The 13,182-nt window shown below is 36.2% G+C and overlaps 1 protein-coding gene across 1 annotated transcript; it reads right to left on the reverse strand.

Moving 5' to 3' along the window:
• Positions 1–476: 476 nt before the first annotated feature.
• LOC106312610 (basic leucine zipper 61-like) lies at positions 477–3,419 on the reverse strand. The gene is made up of 4 exons (XM_013750192.1): positions 2,515–3,419; positions 1,685–1,775; positions 1,436–1,562; positions 477–929 (listed from the first exon to the last, which is right to left on the reverse strand). The coding sequence occupies exons 1-4, from the start codon at positions 3,144–3,146 to the stop codon at positions 784–786; spliced, it is 996 nt and encodes a 331-aa protein (XP_013605646.1). The 5' UTR covers positions 3,147–3,419; the 3' UTR covers positions 477–783.
• Between the last annotated feature and the right edge of the window lie 9,763 nt (positions 3,420–13,182).

Below are 13,182 nucleotides of genomic sequence, written 5' to 3' on the forward strand. Positions count from 1 at the left end.
AATCCCTTCTCTCTGTAATTTTCGACATTAATACTTGTGTTTGTAAACTGATTTTTTTCTGGCAACATGTGTTTGTAATTTGTATATTAACTGGATATACATATATACCATCTAGATTCTATATGACATCATCTACATCTCCAGGCCCTACGTAAGGAAATAGTAACATTTTACATTTTTTACTTGTCTTTTGTGTCAAATATTCCCTATAATTAAATGTATTGTCTTAAGAACGAAATAAAGTTTGTATGAAATTTTAAGGAATCGGAAATCGCTTCAGTCATTTTAAATATAAATCTCAAAATTATGTGTAAATATTCATGGTTCAAAAATATTATTCTTTTTGTCAATAGTACCCAAATATACATTATTATCTTCATATCTTGTATCATATGAACGCTTGTCACACATCAAGATTTGATCCATGTGACTAAAAGGAATCTTAACTATTCGATTACCCTATGTTTGGCAAGAAGTTAATGAAAAAAAAACTATTTGGAACAATACCAATTAGTACACAATGCTTTAGACACTCCAACAACAACAAAAAAAATCAAATAAACAACAAATCAGCTAGGTTTTATACATAGCATTTCCAAATTTCCGTCCCACTCCATAATGAAAAAAATCAGATACATCAAAGAAACTTCATCACAACTTAAAAAAATGTGATTGGATTAAATAAAATTGTCTTCTTGATAAATTAATTTCTTGAGACAAAGAGGTTTTACGTCAAGAATCTTTACGCCATGAAGAAATAAGATCTTAATCAGTGAAACCGCTTTAGGCATTGAGCTGTTTTTTCTCAACGGACGGTTTGATATCAGCCGGAGATTGATCGGAGACATTATTCTCCATCTTCTTGAGGCTCTGTTGATGATATACTTGTCGAAGTCTCTCTATTTCTCTCCTCAATGCTTCTTGGTGAGCTGAAAATATTAATTCAGAATCATTATTATAATTATTATCAATAAATCTAAATGTTCAATGAGTATTCACATGTTTTATCTTTACATATGCCATATATGTGCTCATATGGGCAGTTGTTGCTATTAATTATTGATTTAACCTTGTGATCTATGTTAATTTGCTAGCTATACCCATATTATAAAATAACTAGTTGAGACCATCAGAACTCTGTAAATTGAGAGAGGAAAATTTATTCATAATTTGAACATATATTGTGTTATATTTAATGTAATTTTTAACAATTATGAAGCATGCATTGCCGCATGTACTCCAGTGTATTGTTAATTGCTTAAGAATAATAATTGGCGGAGCCTATATTGTCAGTGATAATTAAATACACGGAGTGAAAATATAGCAAAACTAGTAATCAAATTCATATTTTTGGTAATTTGATAATTTCACAGACAAAAATAAATCATGTAATTATAGAAAATCAGATAAAAATAAGGTAAACTAGTAAAATTACCGTCTTTGAAAATCTTGTCTTGTGCTAAAGCGGCGATACGTTGCTTGATAGCGCTATTGTCAACGTTGAGAAGCAATCGCTGGTGATCCAAAAACGCAACTCTTGGCGATAACACTGACACTTCCGTCTACAAAGGTTTAATTACAAATTAGTATTTTGATTTATATTTAACAAACATTTATCTATTTTAAACCCAGTTTTTTCTTTATATGTTTAATGTTATGGTGCATCTATTTATGTAAGACTTACCTGCAATGAAGTAACGCTCCGTTCGAGCTCTGATATGTATTGAAGTTTTCTCACCCTTGATCTTTGTGCTGATTGCCTATTTGCTAAAATCCTGTAGAAATTTTCAGCCAAAAATTAACATTATTATAGTATTATTGATGTGACACTAATTTAACCTATTTTCTTATTAAATAGTATACTTTTCTTTTAGTTAGAGCTGGGAATTTTGGTCATTACCCGCGGGTCCCGCCCCGTTTGATCCGCCGCGGGGCGGTGCGGGTCGATCGATTTACAAATTTCAGCATGCGGGTGCGGGTGCGGGTTGAGTCGATTTTTAGCGGGGCGGGTGTGGGTCAACCAAATTTGAGTCGCGGGTACCCGCCGATCCGCAAAATAAAAAAAAATATTATTTTTTTCTAAATTTTTTTAAAATAATTAAAAATAAAAATAAAAATATGTAAAAAATATATAAATTAATGAAAATTATATAATTTAAATTATAAATATATAATTTTTATTATAAAAAGTAATTAATTGATAATAAAAATAATTATTTATTAAATTTAATATTATCTGCGGGCCCCGCGGGTTACCCGCAATCTTAGCGGAGCGGGTGCGGGTTTAAGATTTTTCTTTCGCGGGTTATGCGGGTCGGAATTTTGAGTTAAAAAAATAGAGTCGATCCGCGGATTGGCGGGTCGTGCGGGGCGGGTTGACCCGCGAACCCAGCCCTACTTTTAGTAAACGGTATAGATAAAATCGAATTCTCAGATATTATAACTGTACGTGCATGCATGACCTTCTTGTTTATTTATAGAAATAGTAATATAACAAAAAAACTATTAGGTTACCTTTTAACTCTTTTGGGATCGTTAATCCGATTGCCTGAGCTTCCGCCGGAGTTTTGATTCGCCGACGACGGAGCACCGTCCTGTGGCTCCGTTTTGCATTGGCTTTGAACCTCATCTGATTCATTATAATTGTTACCGGCGACGTTGTTATTGTCTGTGGTGTCCATGAGATTATTATCGGACGGTGGTTGTTCTTTGTTGTCCTCCTCGCTTAGGCTGTTGGGATCCGACGGTGTAGAGGTGTTGGAAGAAGAACGCGTGTGACCAACATTGCCGTTGACGCTGCCATGGTGGTTATTGTGATTGTTGTTGTGGTGGTTTTGGTGCACGTCGTCGTTGAACATAGACATGAATTGCTCGTCGTCAAACCTGTCGAAGTGGTGGTTCCCAACGCCGGAGGAAGGAGCTTCGAGGAAAGCGATGGAGTCGCTTATTGAACGGCGGTGTGTCCCACGACGAGTCGATGAGAAGTCGAGAAACTCATCCATCCACGTAGGGTTTTGTTGTCCCGCGGTTGCTACTGTTGCGGCGGCAGTTGCGGCGATGGAAGGGAGTTTCTGAGAGGAAAAGTCAGGCCAATGCGGCGTCGTTGTGGTCGTCATGGTTGGGATTTTTGGAGGGAGTTGTGCCATTAATGAGTTGTAATGGCACACACACACAAGAACAAAAAACTTTTTATTTATTGGATTTCAAGAAAAGAAAAAAAAATTGAATTAAGAGAAGAAACCAAGATAAAAAAACAAAGGAAAGGATCAAGATGTATTCAAGATGATCAAAGTTTTAAAGAACCATGAGAGAGATAGAGAGGAGGAATGAGAAACGAACAAGAGTAACTAAAATGGCTATGTATAACAAAGAGTAGTTATACAAAACAGAAGCAATAGATATAGAGAGAGAGGGGATGCATGAGATAAGATAATTTTATAATAGAAAAAATCTAAAATTAATTTATGTATATGGATTCGATCTCAAAGGGTTTATATCTCTGAGTGGGGTCACATGGGGAGGGATAGAGATCAGACAGCTATGAAACAGCTGTTTGGGAAGGAAAAAAAAAAGCTTTGAGGTCTTGAGAGAAAATGGAGAATCAGGCAGCACGTGCTCTTGATGAACCCCTCCTCCCTTAATTTGTTTGCTAAATTATTTAAAAGCTTTTTGTATAAAAAATGTATAAACATATAGTAAGTATCCTTTGGAAACATTCTTATGGTTTCTCTCTTCCACATGCTCCAGCTTTTCTCTCCTCCTTCCTCCGCCTTGGTTCCTGGCCGGCCGCCGATCTCACACTTGGCCGGATGCTTCTATTTGCTCTCTTTACTTATATAGGATCTGGTGGGAAACCAAAATGATCAACTGGTTCATGCAAAGTATTTTCCATACAGTTAAATCGAGCTTGAAGCTGTAATATATTTGCAACCTTAGCCTTAAATATGGTTTCATCAATTGTATGATTTAAATGCTACACATGCCTGATGCTACCAAGTGCAACTTTCACAAACTACAAACTTATATCTCTTGGTAAATCTTAAAACGCAGCTTTGTATTGTTGTTTAGTTCAACGCACAATTTCACATGCAAGTATCATTAGACATAAGAGCATGATTAATGGAAGTTTTTAGTTTTTTTATTTAAAAGCTAAGAGACAATGTCTTATATTCCGCTAAGAATTCCGCTCTAAAGGCATGATTAACATCGGTCTCTTAGCCAGGATTTTTAACTCATGATTTGACATTTTTTTGTTTGTTTTTTTTACACTTTTCGGCTAAGAGACGGCTCTTATATCTCTTATTTAAGAGACGATTTTTGGTTTTTCTTAGTTAAAATCTAAGAAAAACTAAGAACCATCTCTTAGCCGAAACTAAGAACTCCAGTTAAGAGACTGTGGTTAATCATGGTCTAAGAACCTTGTTAATCGTGCTCTAAGGACATGATTATCGGGCGAGTACAGGGTGTTTAGTGGGTTTTTTAAGAGGGGCCCACAAAAAAGCAAAAACTGGTTGCAGAATAGCCAGAATAAGGACCGCTATTCGATGGTTTCTTGCACTGTTCGCGGGCCCTACTGACACGTGACAGTCCGCGATTGGTTGATTTTTAATTTTTTAATTTTTTTATTCAGACAAAAAAAAGAAACCATTTGAGTTTCACCGTTAATCATGGTCTACGAATCCGTAACGCATTGTGTATGTCCATTAATGAGTTGATAGCATAAGAGTGAACACTATATCAAATGACAAAAAAAGAATAGTCAAATACAATTAATACACTTCTCTTTCTGTCCTTCACATGCACAATTTTACTACATATATAGAGAAGCATGTATATATGTAAAATTAGCCCCCCCTTACTATAAACAATCAAATAACAAGAAAACCAATCATCACTATAGAAATTTATGACAGTGTAATGCTAATTCAAGGGAGAAAGAATTACAATAAAATACAAAGGAAATAGAAAGAATGAATTAAGTGGGAGGCTGAGAGTAGTGGAAGAGTGGAGAGATTGAGATAGATGAGCTGTAGAAAGAGCAAAAGAAAAGGAGAAGTGAAGAAAGGAACCATGTTCATGTGTCAGAACATGTGCTTTGTTTTTTATTTATTTATTTTGCTATTATATTTTGTATTTATTTATTTTACTATTATATTTTGCGACTTGTGAGACCTCTCCTATAATGTTCTTTGTCCCCAAACCAAGGCCCCCTATAGGCCAATCCTTGTATTAGTTTTTTAAAAAACAGAAGAGAATTTAATTGATTGAATTCACTATGTCGGTTATATTTTTATTGATAACAAAATATAGAAGTCTTAAGAAAACATATATTTGGATCATCAAATAAATTGTCAATATAAACAAATTATGTATGAGAAAGCCATTTTCAAAAAACGATCCTTAAGAAACTTGGTTCAAAAGATCAAGTTATTCATACGGCGCTGCGCCCTAAATAACCTACCAACGGAAGAAAACTTCCGCAAACGAGGCCTGCAAGGTCATACCTTATGCTCAAGGTGTGGAGAGGAGGAGACACTGGAACACATCCTATTCCAATGCGACATGGCGGTGGCTGTCTGGGAGCTATGCCCTTGGTCAGTTCCGCTAAGCTCGTGCACCTGCACTTCCTTCAGAGACACTCTACAGAGCTCGTTCTTGAAGACAAACCTCCCTCCCCACCGGGTAGTCTTCTAACCTCTTCCCCTGGATATGCTGCGGACTTTGGATCAACAGAAACCTTCACACTTTCGAGAACAAACAGATCACACCGCCGGAAGTTATCTCCAAAGCCATTGCGCTTCTACGGGAATGGGAAACAGCACAAACATCAATCGCTCAACTACCAAGCAATCCCCCAGCGCCTCAGCTACCTTCACAGATCTCATCACCATCGACCATCATCTGTAACACTGAAGCCGCGTGGTGTAAGGAAACCAGAGAAGCAGGCTTGGCGTGGATCTTCACATTTCAGACATGAAGGGAAATCAATAGAGGGTGTGTGCATCAACTTCATGTCTCTTCCCCACTAATGGCGGAAGCACTGGCGGTTCGAGGGGCTTTAGAGCACGCGGTAGCGCTCAACATCAACACCATCTGGCTTCGATCAAATTGCAAGGGGCTTGAAGCCATCACCACGAATCAAAGATCTGTGGAGCTCTATGGAGTTATTTCGGACATTGAATCGATTATCGTCTCTTCCTTTTCTTCTTTCTACGCATCGTTCATCTTTAGGATTCTAAATGGGCCTGCAGACTCATGGACCAAGGCCTCTTTATGTAACAAACTCCCAGTGCTGGCCTCAGGCCCTCTGCACTAAACTCTCCTTTTTAATCCAATCATCAGTTGCTCAAAAAAAAGAAACTTGGTTCGATATATCTATGATTTTTCCAAGGCCAGGTTTTTTCAGCTTTAATAGCATTACATTCACTACAAAAAAACATCGGTATTCTAATGGACATTCCGGCGGAAAATTAAATCATCGGAATATCCCGAAGAATTTCCGAGGATATTCTGAGGAAACACAAAATTTGGTTTCCTCGGAATTTCCTCGGAATATACCGACGGGGGAATTCCGAGGAAATATCAATCCGTCGGAATATTCTTATGGAATACCGAGGAAAAATATATTCCTCGAAAAAAATCGATGAATTCCGAGGATATATTATAGCCGTTAGAGAGCCGTTGGAGAGCCGTTGGGGATTTTAAAAATTCCGAGGAAATTTCGACGAACTAGCCGTTGGCGTCAGAATTCCGTCGGAATTTCCTCGGTCTGTCGACACGATTTCAACTATAAATACAAGCACCCCTCTTCCTCTTCATTCACTCCATATCTTCATCCTCCCTCTCACTCTCTTTACACACGAATTTGATTCATAAAAAACATGTCTTCTTCAAATTATTTTTGTTCTTGGATCGATCGACCTCATTTGGATCCGAACACGAGATTGCTTACGGAAGAATACCAACGAGGTATAACCGAATTCATGGGGTTAGTTCACCGACAACCGGAAGCAAAAACAGGTATGTTAAGATATCTTTACTCTAATTGTATAAATAGAAAGATTATTAAAGAGTGGGATGTTTGGACTCATCTATACTTGAGTGGGTTTACACGAAGTTACAAAATTTGGTATCATCATGGGGAAACTGATTATGAACATGGTAGTACTAGCGAACCTCAGCCAGCGGTTAGATTAGAAGAACCAATTAGAACGGATGTAGATTATGGTGTAGGTACTGAGCAGATGGTAAATGATCATTTTAGAGGGGAAGATTTACCCAATGGTGAGATCACACATCCTTCAGATGCAAAAGCGTGGAAGCATTTCCAATCAAAGTATCCCGACTTTGCCTATGAGAGAAGAAATGTCTACATTGGATTATGTACTGATGATTTCAACCCGTTTGGCAAGAGTGGAAGACAGTATTCTCAATGGCCAGTCATTCTTACACCATACAACCTACCCCCAAACTTGTGCTTGCGACGAGAGTTTTTGTTTCTCTCGATTCTCGTTCCCGGACCAGAGCATCCTAAGAGATCGCTTGATGTGTTTTTTCAGCCACTAATATATGAGTTGCAACAACTATGGGCTCAAGGTGCTGAAACATACGATGTTTCGTGTAAAGAAAACTTTCAAATGCGGGCAGTACTAATGTGGACAATAAGTGATTTTCCAGCATATGGTATGTTGTCTGGATGGACAACGCATGGAAGGCTATCATGTCCATATTGTCAAGATAACACTGATGCTTTCCAACTAAAACACAGAAAGAAAACGTGTTGGTTTGACTGTCACAGAAGATTCCTACCACCTGATCATCCATATCGTAGGAGTAGGAATTTGTTTACGAAGAACAAGAGGGTGTTTGACAGTCCACCTCCGGAAATTTGTGGGAAAGATTTGAAGATACAACTAAGAGATTTTGGTGCAGAAAGGACGCCAGAAGTCGGTGGACATGAGCGTTTTCCGGTAGATGCTGTTGGAGAACTACATAACTGGCACAAAAAAAGTATTTTCTGGGATCTGCCATACTGGGAGGATCATCTGCTAAGGCATAATTTAGATGTCATGCATATTGAGAAGAACTTTTTTGACAATCTCATGAACACGATCCTTAATGTTCAAGGTAAAACAAAGGATAATTTGAAGTCAAGACTGGATTTAGTCGATATATGTGCTCGTTCAGAACTTCATGTTGATGAAAATGGTAGGGCTCCTTTTCCCATATACCGACTTGATGCAGAGGGAAAAGATGCGTTCTTTGATTGGATTTCAAACGATGTGGAATTTCCAGACGGTTACGCATCAAATTTGCGTAACTGTATCGACAGAAAGGAAGGAAAGTTTACTGGCTTGAAAAACCACGATTGCCATGTAATGATGCAGCGCCTCCTTCCGTTCGCCTTCAAGGAACTATTACCACAAAATGTTCATGAAGCAATTGCAGGGATAAGTGGTTTCTTCCGCGATTTATGCACGAGATCAGTGACTCTTGAAGGTATTGAAAATTTGAAGACTAACATAGCCGTGATTCAGTGCAACCTTGAGAAGATATTTCCTCCCTCATTTTTTGATGTTATGGAGCATCTTGTTATTCACCTGGCAAGAGAATTGGAACTTGGTGGTCCTGTGCAGTATAGATGGATGTATCTGTATGAGCGGTATATGTTCCATTTGAAGAAGATGGTGAAAAATTTAAGTAGGGTGGAAGGTTCTATAGTCGCACAGATGATCAATGAAGAAACTTCAAACTTTGCCGAGTACTACTTTCCAGCAGAAGTTCAGACCAAAAACAGAAGACCTGCTCGGCATGATGATAGAGGCGAACGGGCAACATATCATGTTACGGTTCCAGACATTTTCACAGACGTTGGACGACTTAGCGGAAAACCAAAGGACCGTCGACTTACTGAGCAGGAGCGCAGTAATTTGCAAACATATTTGCTCACCAACTGCGAAGACGTTCTTCAATATGAGAGGTAAATAAATGAGCTTACAAATTTTTATTTTAACAAGTTGAAATTTAAATCTTAATTAATTACATTATTGTCATCATATACAGGATTTTCATGGCAGAAAAGCGGTTCGAGTATAGATACGCCACAGAGGACGAACTAGAAGAAATGAAGCAGAGAGAATTTACTGGATGGATGTTTACTTATGTGAGTGCTTTAAACAAATTAAAATATATTTTATCACATATTTATACTAATTCACATTTATTGATATAACATATATATATATGTGCTATTAATAGGTGTCTGCTGGTTTGGCCAGAGGTGAAACATTTGACGATTGGATACGTGAGATGGTCGTTGGACCAAACTTTGTTGTGAAGTCATATCCGAGATTTTGTACTCGAGGATATGCATTCACAACTCAGAAGAGGAGACGTTCGAGTACGACTTATGATGATGGCGTTTGTTCTGCATCAGGAGATGATGTATACTACGGACACATACATGAGATTTTGGAAATCAAGTATTTGGGCATGGTTGGATTGCGCTGTACTGTTTTCTATTGTGATTGGCACGACAACACCCCAGATCGAGGTGTGAGAACAGATGCATTTGGTGTTACATCAGTAAATTCGAGGCGAAAGCTGCAATATTATGATCCTTTCATTCTTGCTTCCCAGGCCGATCAGGTAATTAAATGTTAATTATTCAGAATGATTCATCATCATGTGTATTAATTTATAATTTTTCTAAATGTTACAGGTTTGTTATATCAAGTACCCCCGGGTAAGGAACAGAGATGATCCATGGGTTACTGTTACAAGACTCAACCCGAGAGGCCGAGTTCAGGGAAGTTCTGAGCTGGAAGACCCACTACAACCAAGCACATCCGGCAACTGTAGTGCAGCAGAAAATTTAGCTGGAGTTGGCCTTGTAGTCGATTTAACCGACTTTGGAGAGGAAGCCGTCGTTCACGTAGAGGATGAACCAGTAATTGGAGAGTTTCACCAAGATCCAGATTCAGATTCATCTAGTGATGATGACTCGGAAACAGAATATCATTGATTTTTTTTATTTTTTTTAAAGAAATACCGAGGAAATTCCGAGGAACACTTGATATAACCTCTTTCCTCGAATAATAGTTATTTGGTTTATCTAGCAAGGCAAAGCTGAATACGAATTAAAAACTACTCAGAACACAACCAAATAAAACGAAGAAACCATGTAAAAGAAATACAAACTCATAATTAAGAAACCCAAAAAAAAACTCAGTTCAAAATTAACAGAAAATAAGACCATAAAACGTTAGAATAGAAAAGAAAATAAAATAGCCGGTGATAGCTCCTACTCCTCGTCTCCTGCTCCAGATGTTCCGCATCATTGGGTCTCTTGGACCTCTTTCTTACCCTGTGTGTACCACTCGAACCCGAACCAGAGCTGGATGGAGAGTTGTCCCGATGAACTACATCATCCTTTTGGCAACGACACGGCCTGATACGTGAAATGGCAGCCCAGATCTTGTGTAGCATGTCGTTGTTTGTCTTTATGCTCTGATCTCTCCAATATTTTAATTTTATATTTTCGAATTTAAATTTCAAAAATTTTATTTTATTAAAAAAAAATAATTTTTTTTGAAATTCCGAGGAAATGAACCCTCGAAAATTTCCGACGAACATTTCCTCGAAATAAGTCGTCGGAATACACCGAGGGACTCCTTCCTCGGAATTTTCCGAGGGCTCCGTTCCTCGGAAATTCCCGATGAAAATTCCGAGGAACATTTCGTCGGAACTTCCGAGGATTGGACCATCGGAAAGTCCATCGAAATATCCCGAGGAAGTTCTCCTTCAGTATATTTCGAGGACCTTTCCGACGAACTGGTGGTCCTCGGAGTTTCCTCGGAAATTCTTTTCCTCGGAATTCTGTTGGAAATTTCCGAGGAATTTCCGAGGAAAAATGAATTTCCGAGGAGTTATTTCCGAAGACTTGTTTCGTCGGTATGTCGTCGGAATAACGTTATTCCGACGACATATCGACGATTTTTTTTCCTCGGTATGTCGCTGTTTTCTTGTAGTGATTGTTGCAAGAAATTGAGTTTTATATTATGTATGTGTGTATATCTTTATTGCAATTATGTATGTGGCAAGATATAAGACATAGTGATTACAACTTTTGTTTATAATCTTAAACATTTTAGCGTTTTACGATTATTGTATACATATGATTTAGTTCTAAAATTTCATTGGAGCAACGATCTGTTTTTAAATGTTTCAGTATATACATACATATATGTGTGTGTATATATGTCACATAATTCATTATTTTTATCTTACTCTCTTTACTCAAAACAACATAATCATTAGTGGTTGTCTTCTAACAAAGTATTCTAGGAATATCCTCTCTCAGTTTCTACATATGACCAGTCTTCAGATTTCTACAACAAGCCCGGCAACAACAACAACAGCATTGCGCGAGAAGTTGCAGAAATTGTAATAATAGTTAATCAAATTATTGGACGAAGGACAATTTTATAGGAAACTTTGACCACGAAGTTAACAACTTTTAATTTTGTACAAATAAATATTTCGCTAACCAAGCAGTGTAAAAGTTTAGTATACACAGCATTTGCTGATCATATGATTAATTAGACAGAAATATATAACTAAGTAAAGTTTATGTATAAAGTTGATTACTAGACTAAATCTCAGTTATTTATTGGTTTTTATCTGTTATGGTTTAAATTAAATTAAATAAAATCATCGGTTAATAAAATAATTGGTTTAGTGACATTAAATAAATCTATGCTCAAAGAATAAACAAATCTACTAAACTATAACTTAATATGTAGTAAAAAGTGAATAAATCTGTTAAATCTAATTAAATCTGTGGTCAAGTTTTTTAAAAAATCTATCAAACTGTAACTAAATCTGTGGTCAATAAATAAATAATTCTATCAAATTCTAGTTAAATCTATCAAAATAAAATAAATCTGTGGTTAATGAATACTAAATCAGTCGAAATGTAATTAAATTTGTCTAAAATAAATAAAGTTGTGGCCAATGGAAAAACAAATCTATCAAATCATACGTATATCTGTTCAAATTAAGTAAACTTGTGGTTACAGAAATTAAATCTAATGATTCCCTATTAAATCTGTGAAATTAATAAATATGTGGTAAAACATGACAAATTTGTTATAACAAATCTGTAGAAATTTTATTAAGTCTATCAATTTTAAAATAAAACTGTGATTAAAGAAGAATAATTAAATTTAAATTTGTGGCTACATAAGACATTGACAAAACAAACATGGTGATGGTAAAATCGTAAATACTCCGAAAATTTGGTAGTGTCATTTTCGTAATTATTGTTTTTGTTAACAAATGAAATAGGAGTAAATTAGGCATTAAAATAAACTAGTAATTGAAATAAATTAGAGTTAAACTAGTAATTAATTGATAAATAAGGGTTAAACCAATTTTTTCCCTATATATATAATTAAGTGTGTTGATCATATTAAATTCAAGTTAAAAAGGTAAAAGTAACAATACCAAGAATAAATCAAGAGTAAGTGTAAAATTGTTATTTTTTAAAGTGTATACCCCAATTCAAGTTCCACTTGAAGAGACGAACACTTATAAAAACCCTCTTTTGGTTCGAAAAAGTTTTCATATAAAAAGCAAAAGTGAAAAATATGCAGTGAAAGAAATAATGTAGTAGGAGTTGTGATGTTTGCAACTTCTTCGTAAATGTATAATATTGAGAGTGGTTTGCCTGTGAATACAAACATGTTCATGCAAGTGTGCTTCCATGTGCTTCTCCTCTCATTCTCAGTCCACCCAATTCTGCTTCACATGTGCATAATTTATATAATATGATAGTGTAATGGGGAAGGAATAATGTATATATATTTACATCTCTATTTTCATTCCATGCATATATAAATGCATACTGTGAATAATATATATATAATCGTCTACCACCCATAAATATTTCTTTAAATATTAGTAGAATTTGTGATATTTAATAACACAATTTGATACTAAAATTATTAATTACTCTTAATAAAAATTTATAGTTGGTATTGAAACGCAGAATTTACATTCTCCGTAAACTCAATACTCAATCAAGTGACTTACCCACATTCATTTAGACGAATATAAGCTAAAATAAAATGGTTGGATACGAAAGCATGAGATTATCTCCAAGAATTATGGAGAAATGGT

The sequence above is a fragment of the Brassica oleracea genome, chromosome C8 (assembly GCF_000695525.1).
Source record: "Brassica oleracea var. oleracea cultivar TO1000 chromosome C8, BOL, whole genome shotgun sequence".
In the NCBI taxonomy this organism is placed as follows: domain Eukaryota; kingdom Viridiplantae; phylum Streptophyta; class Magnoliopsida; order Brassicales; family Brassicaceae; genus Brassica; species Brassica oleracea.

What these genes read in the sequence shown, in the direction of transcription:
- LOC106312610 (XM_013750192.1), bottom strand. Translation starts at nt 3,146, where the DNA reads ATGGCACAACTCCCTCCAAAAATCCCAACCATGACGACCACAACGACG. An exon ending in GGAGCGTTACTTCATTGCAG is followed by an intron (nt 1,563 to 1,684) that starts GTAAGTCTTACA and finishes AAACCTTTGTAG; the next exon opens with ACGGAAGTGTCAGTGTTATC. An exon ending in AGACAAGATTTTCAAAGACG is followed by an intron (nt 930 to 1,435) that starts GTAATTTTACTA and finishes TAATATTTTCAG; the next exon opens with CTCACCAAGAAGCATTGAGG.